The following is a 19,972-nucleotide window of genomic DNA, read 5'->3' on the forward strand; positions in this document are numbered from 1 at the left end:
GGAGCCAATCAGGACCCGCGGCCCGAGCGCCGAAGGCCCCGCCCCGCGTTGAGCGCTCCGTCAAAGCCCATTGGTCGGCGGCCTGCGCGCCCTGCCCACGTGATGCGTCACGTGACGCGACCGGGAAGCCGGCGCTGAGGAGAGCTGTGCTCCGGGAGTGGCCGGCGACCGCCGCTGTCGGGCTGCGTTTCGTGGAGGCGGCGGCGGCGGCATGTTCACGGCGGGGGCCGAGAGTCTGCTCCGTCAGGCCAGGTAGGCGTGCGCCTTTCCTTTGGGGCGCCTGGCGGGGGTTCGGAGCCCGTCCCGCTCGGGAGGCTCGGGGGGCGGGGAGGCCACGCAGGCCGGGCGCGGGGGCCGAGGAGGTCCCGGGAAGGCCGAGCCGGGCCCCGGAGGAGGTGGCTTCCGTAAGCCCCTTCCTCACCGGCTAAGCAGTCTTGAGGGAAAGCAGATGCAGGCTCGGACTGAAACCCCGCAGTCCATCGGGCAGTCTTGGTGCTCCTTGTTCGAGAGAGGAAAATGCAGTCAGAACCACGGGCTCCTGGTAAACCTGAGAAGAACCCCCCAAAGTGGATTTGGGAAGATTAAGATCCTTGCAGCTCTGTGGTCTTAGTCAAGCAAGATCTTGAATGCATACTAGGTTCTAAAGGCGGCGAACAGGGCAGAAATATACAAGGTCAAAGTGACCAGGTGAAATTCTGTTAGAGGAGTGTTTTGAGGATTTGTAGCACCCTCTCTAAGTCCAGAATAGTCTCTGTTTCCTTCCGCGTTGTACAGATATTCCAGTATTCAGGTCCCAGTAGTACAGTCGAAGTTCACTTGAATTTAGGAGCTGTGTTAAACTAGGTATCTTTAAATTGGAGTATAGTTTATTTACAGATGAGTGTCAGGTGTGCAACGTAATGATTCAGTATTTTTGTGGATTATATGCTGTTTGAAGTTATTGTGAAATATTGGCTGTCTTTCCTGTGATGTGCAATGTATCTTTTTATGAAAGAGCAGATTGTATGTCTAATTCCCTATCCTGACCGTGTCCCTCTCTCCATCAGTAACCACCACTATTATTTGTTTCTGTAAATCTGTTTCGTTGTATTCATTCATTTTTTAGATTCCACATGGAAATGATAACATGCCTTATTTATCTTTCTCTGACTGACCTTTCACTAAGCATCCCTGGTTTATCCATGCTGTTACCAGTTGCAGAATTGCATTCTTTTTACGGCTGAGTGGTGTTCCACTGTGACTAGATGCCACATCTTCCTGATTTATACGCCTTAGATGGATACTTAGGTTGCTTCCGTATCTTGGCAATTGTCAGTAGTGTTGCTGTGAACACTTGAGGTGCATGTACTTTCTCAGACTAGTGTTTTCATTTTCTTCGGATGTATACCCAGGAATGGAATTGCTGGATCATTAAAAGTAGTTCTATTTTTATTTATTTTTTTTCTTTTTTGGCTGCCTTGGGGCGTATGGAGTTCCTGGGCCTGGGATCAGATTGCAGCTGCGGCAACACTAGAACCTTAAGCCACTGTGCTGGGTCAGGGATTGAACCTTCGTCCCATCCCAGTGCTCGGTTGTGCCACAGCAGGAATTCCCCATGTTTAGTTTTTTTTGGAACTGTTTTCCGTAGTGGCTGCACCAATTTACATGCCCACCAACAGTGTACTAGGGTTCTCTTTTCTCCTCGACTTTTGCTCTTGTGGTCTTTTTGTTGACAGCCATTCTGACAGGTGTGAGGTATTATTTCATTGCGGTTTTGGTTTCCGGTTCTCTGATGATAGCTGTGTTGAGTGTCTTCTCATGTGCCCGTTGGTCATCTGTATGTCTTCTTTGGAAAAATGTCTATTCGGGTCTTGTGCTCATTTTTTAATCGAGTTGTTTGGGGCTTTTTGATACTGAGTTGAATGAGCTGTTGGTTGATTTTGGATATTATCCCCTTATAACATTTGCAAATATTTTCACCCCCTCAGCAGGTTGTGTTTTCGTTTTATCAAAGGTTTTCTTTGCTGTGCAAATCTTTTTCGTTTGTTTGTTTTTGTCTTTTTTTTTTTAGGGCCACACACACCCTCAGCATACGGATGGTCCCATATGCTGAGGGGCCGAATTGGAGCTGTAGCCACCAGCCTACACCACAGCCACCACAAAGCGGGATCCTTAATCCACTGAGCAGGGCTGGGGACCGACCTGCGTCCTCATGGATGCTAGTCAGATTCATTTCCACTGAGCCATGAGGGGAGCTTCATTTGCTGTGCAAATCTTTTAAGTTTAATTAGATCTCATCTGTATTTTGGGGTTTGTTGCCTTTGTATTAGGATACAGAGTTAAAAAATTGTTGCCACACTTGATGTCGAAGAATATTCTGCCTATTTTTTTTTCCTAGGAGTTTTATGGTTTCCAGTTTTATTTACATTTAGGTCTTTAATGCATTTTTATTTTTGTGTATGGTGTGAGAAAATGAAATTTTATTCTTTTGCATGTGGCTGGTTTTCCCAGCACAACTTATTAAAGGGACTGTCTTTTCCCCATTATATATTCTTGCCTTCTTTGTTATAGATTTCTTTCCAATGACCTTCTTTTTTTAAACTCAGTGAATTTTATTGTTTTTATGATTGTACAGCCATTATCACAACCCGATTTTACTGTGTTTCCATCCCAAACCCCCAGCCCATCCCCCGCCACACACACACCTGTCTCTTTTGGTAAGGGTAAGTTTTCAAAGTCAGTTTCCCCTTCTGCAAAGAAGCTCACTGTGTCTTATTTTTAGATTCCACATATAAGTGATAACATGTGACCTTTGTGTATCACTGTCTAACTTCACTTAGCATGGTAATTTCTAGGCCCATCCATGTTGCTGCAGGTGCCATTATTTTATTCCTTTATATGCCTTTTTATGTCCACTCCACATTTTCATTTATCCATTCCTTTGTTGATAGACAATTTAGGTTGCTTCCATGTCTTAGTTATTGTATATAGTGCTGCAGTGAACATTGGGTACATGTATTTCTTCATGTTATGGTTTTCTCTGGATAAATGCCCAGGAGTAGGATTGCTGGATCAAATGGTAATTCTAGGAGTTCCTGTCGTGGCTCAGTGGTTAATGAACCTGACTGGTATCCATGAAAATGTGGGTTCGATCCCTGGCCTTGCTCAGTGGGTTAAGGATCTGGTGTTGTCCTGAGCTGTGGTGTAGGTCGCAGATGCAGCTTGGATCCCACGTTGCTGTAGCTGTGGTGTAGGCCAGCTCCAATTTGACCCCTAACCTGGGAACCTCCATATGTATGGCCCTAAAAAGACCAAAAGAAAAAAAAAAGATTGCTATGTCTAGTCATGGTTTTTTGTGGTTCATTATATTTATTCTAGTTCTGTGAAAAATGTCATGGGTACTTTGACAGGGATTGCATGAAACTTGTAGATTGCTTTGGGTAGTATGGCCGTTTTAACAATGTTCTTTCAACCCATGAATACGGTATTTCTTTCCATTTCTTTGTATCATCTCCGGTTTCCTCCATCACTGTTTTTTAGTTTTCAGAGTATAGGTCTTTCACTGCCTTTGTTAAGTTTTTCCTAAGTATTTTATTATTTTCAACATGAGTTTAGTAAAGTTGTGTTCTTGCCTTTTCTGATGGTTGTTTACTAGTGTATAGGAAAGCAACAGATTTCTGAATACTAATCTTGTATCCTGCAATTGTATTGAACTTATTTACTAGTTCGAATAGTTTTTTGGTGGAAACTTCAGGCTTTTTTACATAGAGTATCACGTCATCTGCAAATAGTGACAGTTTTACTTCTTCCCTTCCAATTTGATATGCCTTTATTTATTTTTCTAGTCTGATTGCTGTGGCTAGGACTTCCAGTAGTGTGTTAAACTAAAGTGGTGAGTGTCGGAGTTCCCGTCGTGGCGCAGTGGTTAAGGAATCCGACTAGGAACCATGAGGTTGCGGGTTCGGTCCCTGCCCTTGTTCAGTGGGTTAACGATCTGGCGTTGCCGTGAGCTGTGGTGTAGGTTGCAGACGCGGCTCGGATCCCACGTTGCTGTGGCTCTGGCGTAGGCCGGTGGCTACAGCTCCGATTCAACCCCTAGCCTGGGAACCTCCATATGCCGCGGGAGCGGCCCAAGAAATAGCAACGACAACAACAACAAAAAGACAAAAAAGACAAAAAAAATAAAAAAATAAAAAAAATAAAAATAAAATAAAGTGGTGAATGTGGGCATCCGTGTCTTGTTCCTGATTTTAAAGAAAAGCTTTCAGCGTTTTACCATTGAATATGATGTTAGCTGTGGGTTTGTCATGATGGCTTTTATTATGTTGAGATACATTCTCTGTATACCAACTTTGATGAGAGTTTTTTATCATGAATGGATTTGGAACTTTGTCAAATGCCTTTTCTGTATCTATTGAGATGATCATGTGAATTTCATCCTTGCTCTTATTAAGGTGGTGTATTACGTTGATTGACTTGCAGATATCGAACCATTCTTGTGACCCTGGAATAAGTCCCACTTGATCATAGTGTATGAGCTTTTGTATGTATTGTTGGATTTGGTTTGCTAATACTTTGTTCAGTATTCTTACATCTATATTCATCTGATATATTGGCTTATAATTTTTTTTGTAGTGTCTAGCTGGTTTTGATATCATAGAATGAATTTGGAATAATTTTGAGGATAGTCATTATCTCTTCTTTTTAGGGCCACACCTGTGGCATATGGAAGTTTCCGGGCTAGTGGTCAAATTGGAGCTGCAGCTGCTGGTCTACACCAGAGCCACAGCAGCTCCAGATCCAGGCCACATCTGTGACCTACAGCACAGCTCAGGGCAATGCTGGATCCTTTAACCCACTGATCCAGGCCAGGGATTGAACCTGGGTCCTCATGGATACCAGTCAGGTTCTTTGCTGAGCCATGAGGGGAACTCTTATTATCTCTTCTTTATATGTTTGGTAGGATTCCGTTGTGAAGCTATTAGGTTCTAGACTTTTGTTTGCTAGGAGTTTTTTGATTACTGATTCAATTTCACTGCTAATGCGTGATCTGTTCACATTGTCTATTTCTTCCTGATTTGGTCTTAGAAATTACATGTTACTGGAAATATACCCATTTCTTCTCGGTTGTCCAATTCGTTGGCCTATAACTATTGGTAGTATTCTCTTAGGAGTTTTGTATTTCCGTGATACCAGTTTTAATATGTCCTCTTTTATTGTTTTATTTGGGCCCTCTCTCTTCTTGATGAGCCTGACTAAAGGCTTATCAATTTTATCTTTTGGGGGAGGGAAAAAACAGCTCTTGGTTTCACTGATCTTTTCTGTTGGTTTTTTGGTCTCTCTAATCATTTCCTCTCTCATCTTTATTTCCTTTCTTCTGCTGATTTTGGGCTTTTTCTTTTTGGTAGGTGGATAGGTTGTTTGAGATTTTTCTTTTTTCTTGAGATAGGCCTGTATTCCTGTGAACTTCTCTCTTAAAACTACATTTGCTGCATCCCGTAGACTTTTTTAATGTGTTTTTTTTTTTTCATTTGTCTTGAGGTAATTTTTTATCTCTTCTCTGATTTCTTTTTTTAAAGGTTTGTTGGAGTTTGGTTGACATACCATGTTATGTTAGTTTCAGGTGTACAGCAAAGCAAATCAGTTACACAGATGCACATACCCATTCATTTTCAGATTCTGTTCCCGTATAGGTTCTTATACAGTATTGAGAGTTCCCTGTGCTATACAGTAGGTCGTTGTTACTTTTCTACTTTAGAGGTAAGTAGTGTGTGTATGTTAATCCCAACCTCTTCATTTATCCCTACCCCCTCCCATATTTCCCCTTTGGCGACCATAAATTCGGTTTTGAAATCTTTGAGTCTGTTTCTGTTTTGTGAATAAATTCTTTTGTATCCATTACTAGAATCCACATATCAGTGATCTCATATGATATTTGTTTTTCTCTGACTGACTTCTCATTAGCATGATAATTTCTAAATCTATCCTTCTCTCTCTCTTTTTTTTTTTTTTCGTCTTTTTAGGGCCACATTTGTGGCATATGGAAGTTCCCAGGCTAGGGGTTGAATTGAACCGCATCTGTGACCTACACCACAGCTCTCGGCAAGGCCAGATCCTTAACCTCAAACCCGTGTCCTCATGGACACTAGTTGGGTTCGTTACCTCTGAGCCACGACAGGAACTGCCAATCCATCCTTCTCTTCAGTTTCCTTTCTCATTGTTTTTTTAGTAATGTGTTGTTAGGGTGTTCCCCATTTTTCTTCCTGTAATTGATTTCTACCTTTATACCACTGTAGTCAGGAAAAGCACTTGATAGAATTTGTCCTCTTAAATCTGTTGAGATTTGTGACCTAGCATGTGACCTATCCTGCAGAACATTCTTTGGGCACATGAAAAGAATGTGTCTCCTTGAGTTTTTGGGTGGAATGTCCTGTTGATATTGATTAAGTCCAGCTGGTCTATTGTGTCCTTTAAGACCATTGTTTGTTTTTTGATTTTCTCTCTGGATGATCTGTCTGTTGATGTAAGTGGAATGTTAAAATTTCCTCCTGTTACTGTCTGATTGTCAGTTTCTCCCTTTATGGCTGTCAGTGTTTGTTTTGTACATTTAGGTGATGCACTAAGAGGTGCATCCCTGTTCGTGAGTGTGACATCTTCTTCTTGTGTTGATTCTCTAATGATTCTCTGATGCTCTTGTCCTTTGTTACAGACTTTGTCTGATATGAGGACTGCAGCCCTGGCTTTCTTTACATTTACATAAATATCTTTTTCCACCCTCTCACTTTCTGTGTATGTCTTAGGTCTGAAGTGAGTCTCTTATAAGCAACATATAGAAGGGGTCTTTTTTTTTTTTTCAGTCCAGCCACCTACCTTATGTCTTGCGATTGGAGTAATTAGTCCATTGATGTATAGAATGATTGATAGGTGTGTACTTACTGCCGTTTTGGTACTTGTTTTCTGGTTGTTTTTATAGTTCTTTTCTCGTCTTACCTTGAGGTTTGCTGATTTTCTTTAGTAGAGAGCTTGTGTTCTTCTCGCTCCAGTTCTTACGTATCTCTTGTGGGTTTTCGATTTGTGGTGAAATGGGGTTCATATGTATTGGTCTTTGTCCTGTCTTCTTTAATCGCTGGACACACAGCCTTTTCTCTGTACTTGCCTTTACTAGTGGGATTTTTCCTTTCCTGTAAATTCTTGTTGTTGCCTTTTCTTTTCCACCAGAGAAGATCCTTTAATTCTTCTTGGAGGGTGGGCTTAGTATTGATGAACCCTTGGTTTTTTCTTTTCTGAGACATTATCTCTAATTCAGAATGATAATCTTGCTGGGTAGACTATCCAAGGTTGGTAGGGTTTTCCCTTTCAGCTCTTTAAATATATCTTGCCATTCCCTTCTGGTCTGCAAACGTTCTGCAGGAAAACCCACTGACAGCTTTACGAGAGTTGCCTCTCTTTGACTGTTGCTGTTTTAATTGTGGTATGGGCTTCTCGGGGTGGGTTTCTTGGCTTCTTGCACCTGGGTATCTCTTTCCTTCTTTAGGCTCAGGAAGTTTTCAGCCTTAATCTCATCAAATACATTTTTGACCCCTTTCTGTCTTCTACTTCTGGGACCCTTGTAATGCGATCATTAGTGTGCTTGCTCTCATCCCAGAGGTCTCTTAAAATGTCCTCATCTTTAAAAATGTGCTTGCTTTCTGCTATTCTGAGTGGGTGACTTCCATTAATCTATCTTTCAGCTCCCTTGTGTGTTCCGTGTCACCTAGGCTGCCTGAAATTCCTTCCAGTGTGTGTTTCATTTCAGTTATTGTATTCTTTTGATTCTTTTGTACATTTTCTAGTTCCTTGTTAAAATTCTGTGTTCATCTGTTCTTTTCCCAAGTTCATTTAGCGTTCATGTTACTAATACTTTTAATTCTTGAAGTATTCTTTTTATTGGGTTTTTTTGTTGTTCACTTAAATTCTTCTGGCTTCGCATTTTGCTTTTTCTGTAAAAAACTAGGGGAAACAGTTACCTGTCCAGGCCTTGAAGCCGTGTCTTTGTGTGGAATCATTCCTCCATAGTCTGCCTCTGCGCGGGGGCTTTGGCAGGAGAGCTGGCTCTTAAGCCAGCATGGGTCTCATTTACCTGCAGGGTGTGCTGGCAGCTGTCACCTTGGTGGTGTGTGTGTGGGGGGGGGGGGTTGCTGGAGCGTCTCCACTCCGTGGGTGTCACTGCCCTGTTGGGGCAGGGTTGGATCCTAAGGTGCTGGAGCAGCAGCCCCAAGGGTCCAGCGCCAGCTGGTTCAGTTCCCGCTCCGTGTCCGTTCTCCCTGCTCCCGCAGCGCTGCGGGAGGGGGTCGGGCTGAGAGCCGGGCCCGTTCCAGACACTCCCAGTGTGTCACCTCCGTGAGGGGCCGCAGTGGCCACCCTCCCTCCGTTCAGATGCCCCCTCAAGGGTGTGCTTCCCCAGCAGTGGCTGCTGCTGTGGAGCTGGAGGGGCCGGGACAGGCGGGGGCCGGGCCACACGCCGGGGGCATTGGGGCCCCCAGGCTGTCCCGCTCTGCGTCCTCCGCCTTGTTGGAGGAGCAGGCACGTGTGCGCGCTTCACCGGTGGAGGCTGCGTTGCTCACCGCCCGCCCCCCGCACCGGGTCTTCAGGCCGCCCGTGGGAGCCTCCTTCCTGGTGTCGGACCCGCGGGCTGGGGTGTCTGAGCTGTGGTGTGAACCCCTCGCTCCCAAGGAGCCTCTCGGAGCCTGTGCGGTCCCCTCCTCTTGTGTCCCCCTCCGAGGGGCGCCGTCCCAACCCGTTCCCTTCCACGTGGCTGCAGCTTGTCGGTGAGCGAGGCTCGCGCTGCAGACTCGGCCGGGGGAGGCGAGCGCCGCGCTCCCTGCTCTGCCTTCAGCTCTTCCCCCAAGTGCCCTCTCAGTGCCAGCCTGTCACTCAGGTGTGACGCGCTCGCCCCGCAGTTCTTGCCACGAGACACCCAAGAACCGAGACCCACTCAGAACGCTCAGCTCATCTTCTCCTCAGTCATAAAGTCGTGAACTGCAAGGCCGAGGAAGAGCCCTCGTTAAAAAAATCTCCTTTCCTGCCTTGGGGGGGCGGGTGGGTGAAGGACCGTCGGGTTTGGTGAAGTGTCTTTAACTCAAATGTTTGGGTGCTGCCATTGGCTGTGAGGGAAGTTCATCACTCCCCAGTCTCACTGTATGTCTGTAGTACGAGTTTTCCCTGTGTCATCAAGCCTTTGATGGTTGGGGGCCCTTTAAAACAAATCCCCAAGGTTTGGCAGCGTTCAAGAGTGAGTGTTAGTTTGGCTCTGAATTTCCCAGGGACGCAAAGCAAGAGTGGAGGAAGCTCAGCGGCAGGATGAAGGCAACTAAGCGGGACTCGGGGGCCGGGGGCGGGGGCCCCACCGTCAGGACAGCTACCCCGCAGCGCGGAGTGAGCCCGGCGCTGCCCGGCGCGGGAAGCGGGCGGTCACGGGCCCTTGGGGCTGGGTTGAGGCCGGGGGTCCTGCCGGGGCGACAAGCGGCAGAGACGGGGCGTGAGGAGGGCCCGGGGGTCGGGGTCTGAGAGTAGCGCGGGCAGACTGGCCTTTGAGAAGGACTCCTGCGACATGGGCTGTGTCGGAAGGGACTCGTTTGGGACGAGGACGAGCAGTACCACCCTTCTGGGAAGAGTCCCGGTTGTACCCGCGAGCGAGGGGGCAGCAGACCCACGGAGCAGCAGAGCCCGGCCGGCCTGGCAACTCCCCGCCTCGCCCCATGCCCGCCCGCCCTGGGGCATGCGGGTGCCTGAATCTCCGTCTGGCTGGATGAGTGAGAACATGCGGCCGAGGCGGGGGCGAGGAGGGGTGGGGCCCCTGTTGGGAGTTACCTGCCGGCCTTCAGGGGAGAGCAGGAGACACAAGGAGCCACCCGGGGCCCCCCTCCACAAGCTCGTGGGCCGGGGATGCTCCTCCTGGGTCAGAGTTCCAGTCTCGGCTCGAGCGGGAGGGGTGTGGGGGCCATAGCCGAGGCCTGGCGGGGGGAACGTGTGGCGGGGGCTGGCTGTGTAGGGGGCTCTTCTCCTGGAGCCCCCAAAACCCCTCCAGTGGGGGCTTGTTGGTGGGCTGCCTTTTGCCCTGGCGTGGAAACCTCCAGCCAGGACTCCAGTTTCTTACCTGTTACACATACTCAGTAGCTATATTTTTAAGTTAAATTCTAGAAGAACATGTCATAATATTTTGCCCTTTCATATATAAGCGTGAACTCTTGTTCCCAGAAGTTGAAGACTCACTGAAAGCATCTTTTGAGAAAGAGCTTATTTCAGACTGAATCTCTCTCCCCTTTGAGCCTCAAGACCCCCGTCTGACTGCCCGGGGTCTTGGTCACGAGGTTGGCTGTCGTGAGGCTGGGGGTGAGCTCCCGCCGGGCAGGGGGGGCCAAGGGCCCAGGCCGGTGCCTGGTCAGCACGAGGGCTGGGCTGGTACTGGGAAGCGCCTTCCTCGGGGACACGCGGCTTTTCAACGTTGCTCAGTGGGGCCGGTCCCCAGCCCGAGAGCCGTTCCGCCGCGCCCACCGGGGCGGTGTCTCTGGCCTCAGTGCCGTCTCTTGGTTTAGGGAGATCCGGGACGAGGAGCTGGGGAGGCTCTGCTCCCGCGTCTGTGCGCTGCTGGGGAGGGAGGACTGGGGGTCCGACGCGCTCGATGCCCTGCGGAGGCTCTTCCTCATCGTCTCGGCCACGAAACACAGCAGGAGGTGAGCGCGACCCACCTGGACCCCGTGCCCGGGCCCGTGCCGCAGCGCTGGCAGTCCCGGCACTCACACACGCTCCACCCGCCCGCTGCCCTGCAGGCTGGAGCAGCCGTGCGTGGAGCTGCTGCAGGCCGCCCTCTGCTCGCCCACCTGCCCCGAGCAGCTCCAGCTCCTCTGCGCTGCTGTCCTGAGAGAGGTGTCGCCCTCCCGCAGCCTGAGCCTAACCTGTGACCGCGTCCAGAACACGCAGCAGCTGGGCCTGGTGGCCTCTGTGCTCTTGGCCCAGGTAGCGTGACCATTGCCGCCCCAGCCGTGGCCCTGCCCTGGGTGGCCCCAGCCTCAGGACCAGCAGGCCAGTGTGCTCCCCCGGGGTGTGGGTCCCCCCCATTCTTCCCCTTCATGCAGGGAGGCGGGGGTTAGCCAGGGTCCGAGAGACCCCGGCGTGCGTGCCTTGTAGGTGCAAAGGTGGGCCCGCGTTCACGCTCTGCCCATGTGGGGTTTGCAGGGCGACCGCAAGCAGGTCTGCAGCGTGGGCCAGTGTGCCCTCAGAGTCCTGGAGAGCCGGCAGCCCGAGGGGCCCGGCCTGAGGCACCTTCTCCCGGTTGTGTCCAAGGTCACCAACCTGGCCCCAGATGCCCTCCACGAAGGTAACCCCCTCCCCCGCAGGTTCAGGGCCGCCACGCTGCTGCCCGGTTTCCAGGACACCCTGCCGGTGCCTCTGGCAGCCTGATCAGGGGGGCTGAGCTCGTGCCCCACGGTGTTCCCCCCGCGCCGCAGAGCAGACCAACACGCTCAACAGAAGGCTGGGGGACTGGCTCCGCCACGCCAGCGTCCAGCAGGGCGTCGCGCACTCCTCCGGAGGCTTCTTCTCCACGCCCAGAGCCCGGCAGGTGAGGCTGGGGACGCGGCACCTCCCCGGCCCTGGCCCACTGTCCCTGCTTCCTGCCCTCACACCGGCCCTGGTTCCAGAACCACCCCCTTCCCATCCCTACTCGGGCTTTGGGGCGGGGTCACAGCCCCCAAGCCTGTGCTGCTCTGTTGTCGTCGAGGCCCTGGACATGCTGGCCAGGGTCACGTGTCTGACGGGCTGTGAGCGCAGCTCAGGTGCCTGCGTTCCCGCAGCTGCCGTGCAGGGGCTCAGCTCTGAGGGCGTGGGCGGCCAGGGCCGCGGCTCGCGCGCCACGAGCCCTGTTCTCGGCCCTTTCTGGCCTCGGACCCAGGGCCCAGCAGCACTGCGTGTCCTTCCTTGCCTCCCACAGCCAGGCCCTGTCACCGAGGTGGACGGAGCGGTGGCCACGGACTTCTTCACGGTGCTGTCCACGGGCCAGCACTTCACGGAAGACCAGTGGCTGAACGTGCAGGCCTTCTCCATGCTGCGGGCCTGGCTGCTGCACGGCGGCCCTGGGGGCTCCAGCACCCCGGACGCAGGTAGGACGTGGACAGGATGCAGGCGGGCCCCTGGGTGACACCGGCAGAGCCTCACAGGGAACCAGGAGGCCCTGCCCAGATCTGGCAGGAGGCCTGTTGAGAAAGCTGCTCCGGCTGCCTCCTCTGCAGCCCGCCAGCGGTTTAGACAGTGTGGGCTTGTCTCCACCATGAGGGCCCAGTGAAGGCAGCAGCACACGGGACAGGCGTGGACCCCAGGGCGTGGCAGTCTGCGACAGGGGCTCTCCTCACGCCCCTGGACGGCTGGCTCCCCCGTCAGCTGAGCTGGTGTTCCCTCTTCCAGACGACAGGTCGGAGTTGGAGGGCTCCACGCTGTCCGTGCTCTCGGCCGCCTCCACCGCCAGCCACCTGCTGCCGCCCCAGGAGCGACTGCGGGAGAAGGCCTTCGAGTACTGCCAGCGCCTCATCGAGCAGAGCAACCGGCGTGAGTCTGGGCCAGTCTCCCACAGGGTGACAGAGGCAGGGCCCGGGAGCTCACCGTCTCTCCTCGAGCGTCCAGAACACGCGTGCCTTCTCGTGTGGCGGTTCTGATGGGGACGCAGAGACCAGGTGGCCTTCTTCCTTCCCCCAGGAGCCCTGAGGAAGGCGGACTCGGAGCTGCAGAAAGCCGTGAGTGCCCGCGGGCGGGCAGCGGGCGGGCGGTTGGGCTCTGGCGGCTCCATCTGAGCAGCCCCGGTGTCTCCCCAGTGCCTGGTGGAGGCCGTGCTGGTGCTGGACGTGCTCTGCAGGCAGGACCCCTCGTTCCTGTACCGCACCCTCTCCTGCCTGCGGGCCCTGCATGCCCGGCTGTGCGGGGACCCGACTTGCGTGCGGGCGCTGCTGCCCGTCGCCCAGTTCTTCCTGCACCACGGTGAGCCGCCTCCACCGGGTGACGGCAGGGCAGGGCAGTCCCGGCCAAGGGGGGGTCTTTCCTGTTCCCAGCCCCCGGCAAGGAACTTTCCCATCAGTGACCCAGAAGAGGGGGTCTGTGGCCAGACACCGGAGGAGCTGGATCCCGCTCAGCTCCCTCTTCTCGTGAAGGGCGGCCGTGTCCGCCTTCGGTGTCCTGGAGGCTCGGCCTGAGGCCCTGGGGCCCTCGCCAGCCACAGCGGCCTGCCGCCTTTCAGGGGAGGCCGCGGCCGTGGACGCGGAAGCCGTCTACCAGCACCTGTGCACCAGGATCCCGGCCGAGCACTTCCACAGCCCGCTGCTGGCCCTCGAGTTCGTCCAGTTCTGCAGGGCCAGCCTCCCGCTGTTCGGCAGACACCTCGGCGTCCTCAGAAGCAGCTTCCCCAACCTCTTCAAGGCACGCGCGTCGTCTGTGGCCGGCGCAGGGCTTGGGGGCTGGGTGTGCAGGGCCCCTGGGGGAGGCGGTGCGGTGCAGCCGAGGCCCCCAGACGCTGCGCGGGTTTGGGGCATCTCCCTGGGAGCCCCGCCCGGTGTGCCCAGCCGTTTCGGTGCTGAGGGCTGTTGAGGCATCTTTTCTGGTTGGCATGTCACCCTGTGGCATCTCCACAAGCAGAGATGTAGTCCTTTAATCGGAAAGACGATGACAGGCGCCAAGTTGGCAGAGACGTGAAGACTGCAGCAGCAAAAATAAGCGTGACAGCAAGTCGAAGGGCCTGTTTCCGACTCGTGGACCCCAGGGAAGGCCGAGGCGTGGCGAGACCGCCCATCTGGGCGCCTGCTTGTCTCCACAGTTCCTGGCCTGGAGCAGCCCGCCCCTCACCGCCGAGTTTGTGGCGCTCCTCCCGTCGCTGGTGGACGCGGGCACGGCCGTGGAGATGCTGGATCTGCTCCTGGACCTGCCCTGTCTGACCGCGGCCTTGGACCTGCAGCTCAGGTGAGCCCGAGGGGTGCCCGGGGCTCTGCAGCACTAGCTCCCTCCCCTCAGGGGCCTCCTGTGTCCACATGGCCCCCAGGCCTTTCCAGCCACCCCGCGGCTCCTGGTTTCAGCCCTGGAGATGGTACCGTGCTGCCTGGTGGAGTCTCTCCCTGACCCGTGGGTGCCTCGAGTGCAGGGGCCGAGTCCAGCCCCAGCTGGCGTGTGCCTCGGGCTGGATGCTATGCCCTGGCCTGGCTTTGGGCCTTTGTCTGCTCACAGGTCATCACAGGCTGCATCTGAGAAGCCGCTCTGGGACGTCTCCGTCAGGGCTGCCGGCTGCCTGGAGGCCTTCCGGGACCCTCAGTACCAGGCTCTTTTCCAGCACCTGCTGCGTGCCAAAGCCAGTGGAACCACAGAGCGGTAGGGCCACTCGGGTTGGAGGGCGGAGGCCGGCGCGCTGCCTGGTGTTCTAGGCCTCAGGGCCCAGGCGGGACCCAGGAGCCGCCTGAGGCCCTGGGACGGGGCCATGCGCACTTTCTCACCTGGACAGAGCTCCGGCCTGCAGCGCCCGGGCTCAGCTTGTTCAGTGACCCAGCTCGGTCCTCGTCACCCCGTGGGGCCAGCAGGTGCCGTGCTGACCCCTTTCCGTGGATGGAGAGAGCGAGGCTTGGCAGCTCCTAGGAGTGGGCCTCAACCAGCCCTCTGGTGTCCCCTGGGTGCAGGGCTGTCCTGAGGGAGCGGGCAGTGGCAGCAAGAGACGCAGGGTGGCCTTTGACGAGGGCAGCACGGGTGGTTTGAGAGCCTGGCTGGCCCAGGGCACGCGCTCAGGGGCTGGGCTGCGTGTTCCCAGGTTGGTGCCACTCCACCAGCTGCTACAGCCCCTGGCTAGCTGTGCCCGGGTGGCCCAGTGCGCGGAGGCTGTGCCCATCCTGCTCCAGGCCTTCTTTGCGGCAGTGACTCAGGTGAGTCCGCTTCTCAGGTCCTCCGTCCCCCTGGCAGCAGGCTGGCCAGGCCGGGACCTGCGGAGCCTCAACTCCCTCGGTGCCCAGAGGGCCAGTCCCGCCGAGGGTCAGTGAGTCGGGGGAAGGGCCACACACGCCAGCCCCAGCCAGGGTCCTGTCCCTCCCAGACGGGCACGTGTGCGGCCCCAGGTCCTTAGTAACAGCCAGGACCGCGGCAGAGTGTGCCAGGAGACGGCGTTCCCTGGGGCTGGGACCGAGTCTGTCTCTTGTCCCCAGTTTGCTGATGGGACCCTGACCAGCCAACTGGCCCTGCTGCTCCTGGAGAGAAGCGACATGCTCTATGAGGTCCCTGAGTACCAAGCCCGCGTGCATAAGTGGGTACCTTCCTCTCTGGTGGCCCCACGGTCCCACCTGAAGGGTCCACTGACCCTGGCGAGTGTCCGCTGCACACTTGGTCCCTCGCGGCGTTGGGTCCCCACGTCCCCGCAGTTGCCGCAGGTCCCTCCCCTCGTCCCCAGCCGAGGCGCTTCTCCGGCCGCTGCTCAGACCCGCCCCCCGCAGTCCCTCCTCCTCCTCCTCTGCAGCCTCCTGCCACGGAGCCTTCCAGACTGTCTCGTTTCTAAAGGCCTAGCTTGTGCGGCTCGGCCCCAGCCTCCCCCCTGGGGGGCAGTAGGTTCCTGGAGGGACCGGCACAGCCTCCAGCTCCGAGGCTTCCCAGCCTCCTCCTGGCTGGGCTCCGAGAGGCGCCAGCACGGCCCACAGGTGTCCTCTCCGGCAGGGTGCTGAGCTCCCAGTTCCTGGCGCTGTGCACGCGGCGGCCGTCGCTGGTGGTGGAGCAGGCAAAGGAGCTGCTGGAGTTCATGGGCAGCCTGGGCGGCCCCCACGGCGGCGGGCACATGCTCACGTCTGTGGTAAGGCGGCCGCCGCACCCCTGCCCTCTTCCGACAGGGGGCACTGTCGTGGGGCTGAGGTGCTGTCCCCTCCCAGGTGTGGGCCATCGGCGAGTACCTGTCCGTGTCCTGGGACCGCAGGTGCACCGTGGAGCAGATCAACAAGTTTTTCGAAGCCCTGGAGGCCCTGCTCTTCGAGGTCACGCAGTTGCGGCCTTCGGCCGCCCTCCCCGCGTGTCCCCCCCAGGTCATCACCGTGCTCATGACCACGCTGACCAAGCTGGCTTCCCGGAGCCAGGACCTGATCCCCAGGTACCGGTTACCGGTGGGCAGAGGGAAAGCACGGTGGCTTTGGAGGGTGTCTCATCCCGGGTCCTGGACAGCGTGAGCCGCCCGAGGGTTCGGGCTGGGTGCAGGGGGCGTGGGCACCGCCGCCTCCCTTCTCGGAGCAGAGCCCTGCGAGCTGGGTGGCTGGGCCCCTCCACGAGACCCCTGTTCTTGCGAGGGGGACGTCTGCCGCTGACCGGCCCCGACCTCCCGTCCCCAGGGTCTCTCTGTTCCTGTCGAAGATGCGGACCCTGGCCCAGAGCCCCGCTGCGGGCTCCGCACACGGCGAGGAAGACGCGCGAGCCGTTCTCACGCGGGCCACTGAGCTGCTGAACCTGCTCAAGATGCCCAGCGTGGCCCAGTTTGTGCTCACGCCCAGCGCGGAGGTGTCTGAGCCCCGCTACCACCGCGACACCAACACGGCCCTGCCCCTGGCCCTGAGCATGGTCAGCCGCCTGGTGGAGAGGGACGCGGGCCTCCTGCCCAGGTGAAGGGCCGGCGAGCAGGCGGTGCACGGGCCGGCTGCAGACCGCGAGCCTGCTGTCAGGACGCAGCCTCAGCCGGGGGTCAGGCAGGGTGGGGAGGCGGCCCCGGGGCCCTTGGTGCTGCTCGGCGCTGTCACGTTCTCACCCTTTGGGCCCTTGTTTCTGATCCCTTGTCTTGTGACCATGCTGAGCTGTCTGGTGACACAGCACCCGACGCTGGGTCTTAGCCCCTCTGGGGACTGAATGGAGGCTGCTTGGTCTGTGTCCTGCTGTTCCTTGTTTGGGGGCAAAAAGAGAGACAGCAGAAGTAAACCTCCTTACAGGCCATGTGGGAGCAGATTGGGGTCTGTGCTCTTTCCCTCCACCGGGGAGGCGGGAAGCCCCTCAGGCGGCCCGTAGCTGCTGTGGACCCAGGGACCCAGCGGTGCCTGGTGGGAGAGCTGGGAACCCCCTGTAGTCGCGGTGTCCCCGCGGGCACCACAGTCACAGACACGAGGGTGCAGACTGAGTCTGCCAGGGCTGACGGCTGCCACTGGGCAAAAGTACTTGCTCAGCCCACGTCCTCATGCTCCTGAGTAACATGCAAATGCGAGGCTGGGGCTCTGGGGCCCCCGCTGGGTCGGGTGGAGGCTCTGTCACCTTTGCAGCCTCCTACCAACAGGAGGGAGGGCAGGGCCAGCAGGGCAGGGTGCTGCCAGTGACCCCGACATCTGCCTCCCGTGGCCTTACGCCCAGCAAGTCCGGGTCCACTTTGGTCTAATCCCTGGGTGGGGTGGGCAAGGCCTTTCTACCACTGCCCGGCTTCCCCTCTGGCAGACCAAGCCCCAAAGTGGCAGCTCAGCACCGCCTGGCAGAGCTGGGCCACTGGGTGGTGCTGCTGCTCCACGAGTCCCGGCGGGCCCGCCTCTGGCCCCGCCCCCTCGCGGGCTCGGCCGTGCCCCTTGCAGTCCGCGACCCCCGGCACCCGGCCAGTGGTGCCTCAGCAGACCTGAGAGAAACTGCGAAGAGGCCCACAGGGCTGGCGGGCACGGCCTCTGGCGCACACGAGCCGAGCCGTGTGGAGTGGAGCCGCAGGGCATGGGTGCTGTCTGCGCCAAAGGGCGCCTGACTCTCCCAGGACCGGGCAGACCCAGCCCTGCAAGCCCCGGGCGACACCAATGGCCTCGCCGCCCAGCCCGGCTCCCTCGGCCCCCAACCCTGCAGGGCCCTGGGGACCTGCGTCCAGGGAGCCCAGGGTGGAGGGTGTGACATCTAGAGAAAATTGCTTTTGCCAGACGCCAAACAGTGCTCCCCTTGCAGCAGTTTCAGGCCGTCCAGACACTGCAAGTGTGGGTCCAAACGTGCCCAAGAACTAGTTTCGGAAGCTGGGTTTTGATGGGACACTTTTCCCTGCTTCACACGGAGCCAAGGACAATCCAGAACGTTCCCTTACCATTTTCTTTGCAGGGTAGATTTTCGTGGCAGCTAGGGTCTAGTCAAATGCCTGGACTTCACATCCTGGCTGAATCATCACCCATCTGAGTACGGGGTTGTAGCTCCCGCCCACACCCTGCTGTGGCCCCCTCACTGGCTGGGCCGCCCCGCAGGCTGTCAGCACAGGGAGGCACTGGAGGTGCCCGGGAAGCTGGGCTCGCCCTCTGCACGGCTGCCTCTGCTGTGCGGTCGCGTGGCCAGGCTGCAGGCAGGCGGCGGCGCCGCCCGAGCAGAGTGAGACCCACCTGGCGGGGTGCCTGCCGGCTGCAGCTGCCGAGAAGCAAGGATGGCTGTTGCCGATGCGGGGTCCTGGGAGCATGGTGGCGCTGACTGGCTGACAGAGAAAGTCACAGCCTCGCTGTGCTCGCCTCCTTATCTGAAAAATGGAGATCACAGCACTGACCTCTGAGAACCATCACGAGAGTGAAACGTGTTGGTCCCTGCAGTGTGCGCCAAGCTCACGCACTGGGCAATGCGGGGACCTGGGGTTCTCTCCCCCTCCCAGGGCCCAACCCTCCTGGGCCTCTGCGTGCTGTGGGGTCCCCTGAGCGGCTCTAGGGGACATGGCCGGGGGTGGGGGGGCTTTGGTGCCCCTAGAGGAGGAGCAGAGGGACCAGGCCTTGAGCCAGCCACCAGCCTTCCTCCACTTGTGCCCACATTTCAATCTGGAGCTCTAAGACTTTAATCTCAGTCAAATCACATTTTAAATGACTTTTTTAAAAGTACCTTTAATTCGGCATTTTGGGAACGGCTTCAAGGCAGGTGGAATCCTGAGGCCAGACACTGACAGCAGCAGCCAGGGCCCAGGCGGGGCACCTGCCCTCTCTTCTGCGCGCACCAGGGGGCAGTATGGAGCTGCACACGGCCGGAGCTTGGGCCCGACCTAGGACACACCTTGCAGCAGCTGGGTCCCCTCCACCAGACCCCTTTCCGTGTAAGGGGTGTGTCTGCAACTGACTGGCCAGGACCCCTCATCCCCAGAGTCTGTCTCTGTCAAAGAGCAGGCACCCGGCCCAGAGCCCAGCCACAGGCTCCCTGCACGGTGACAACACCAGGAGCCATGCTGAACCTGCCAAAGGCAGCGTGCAGGTGCCTGAGCCCCACTGACACCTTGACCCCAAGGAGGCAGGCCTCCTGCCAGGGTAAAGGGATGGTGACCCGGTGGACACTAGCCAGTTGCGGTTAAGAGCCAAGGACCAGCCAGCCAGGTGTCAGGGCCGAGGCTCGGGTTTAGTGATCAGAAGAAATCAGGAGGGCACGAGTCTCAGGGGAGGGGGCCTGGGTACCCAGAGTGGGTCGAGACTCTCAGTAACCTTCTGGGGGAGTTCCCACTGCGGTGCAGTGGGTCAAGAATCCCACCGCAGCAGCTCGGGTGGCTGCAGAGTTGCAGGTTCGATCCCCAGCCCATTGTAGTGGGTTAAAGATCTGGTGTTGCCACAGCCGTGGTGTAGGTCACAACTGCAGCTCAGATCCAACCCTGGCCGGGGAACTTCCATATGCCATGAGGGCAGCCATTTAAAAACAAAAAACAGCCCAAACCCTTCTGGGGGCTTCAGGGCAGACACTGAAAAAAAACAAAACAAAACAAAACAAAACCCAAAACCCTCCTGGGGGTTTCTAACCCCTCTCATTGGGATCAGCTGAGCACTCTGCTGGGCAGGTGGCTCTAGCCCTTTTCCTGGGGGTCCAGGGGCGGCCTAGCACGTACCCTCTGCTCCTTGTTTCTGAGCAGGGTGGAGGGCAGACAAGTTAAAGCCATCCCCCATCCCAACCATCCCCGTGTCATCCCAAGGTCTCTCCTGCGCTGGCAGGGAGGGGACCGGTTCCACAGAGCCCGCGGCAGCCTCTCTGGGAGCCAGCATGGTGCCCACCCAGCCTCCAACGCCCCGCCACCCTC

General features: G+C 56.5%; 1 protein-coding gene across 11 annotated transcripts; it reads left to right on the forward strand.

The window, feature by feature from the left end:
• The first annotated feature begins 101 nt into the window (after window positions 1-101).
• AP5Z1 (adaptor related protein complex 5 subunit zeta 1) lies at window positions 102-16,929 on the forward strand. Of its 11 annotated transcripts, none has more exon segments than NM_001244772.1 (17): window positions 102-252; window positions 10,554-10,691; window positions 10,788-10,974; window positions 11,194-11,335; window positions 11,466-11,578; window positions 11,948-12,116; window positions 12,418-12,558; window positions 12,706-12,743; window positions 12,822-12,984; window positions 13,241-13,419; window positions 13,814-13,956; window positions 14,218-14,358; window positions 14,789-14,900; window positions 15,177-15,274; window positions 15,679-15,811; window positions 15,888-16,102; window positions 16,338-16,927. In NM_001244772.1, coding segments are annotated over 17 exon segments (2,424 nt in total). In that variant the 5' UTR covers window positions 102-211; the 3' UTR covers window positions 16,609-16,927.
• The last annotated feature ends 3,043 nt before the right edge of the window (window positions 16,930-19,972 follow it).

This window comes from Sus scrofa, chromosome 3 (assembly GCF_054392235.1).
Source record: "Sus scrofa isolate SSC_HxYL_T2T_F1_AM1 chromosome 3, Sscrofa_HxYL_maternal_Yorkshire_Landrace_v2.0, whole genome shotgun sequence".
NCBI classification, from domain to species: domain Eukaryota; kingdom Metazoa; phylum Chordata; class Mammalia; order Artiodactyla; family Suidae; genus Sus; species Sus scrofa.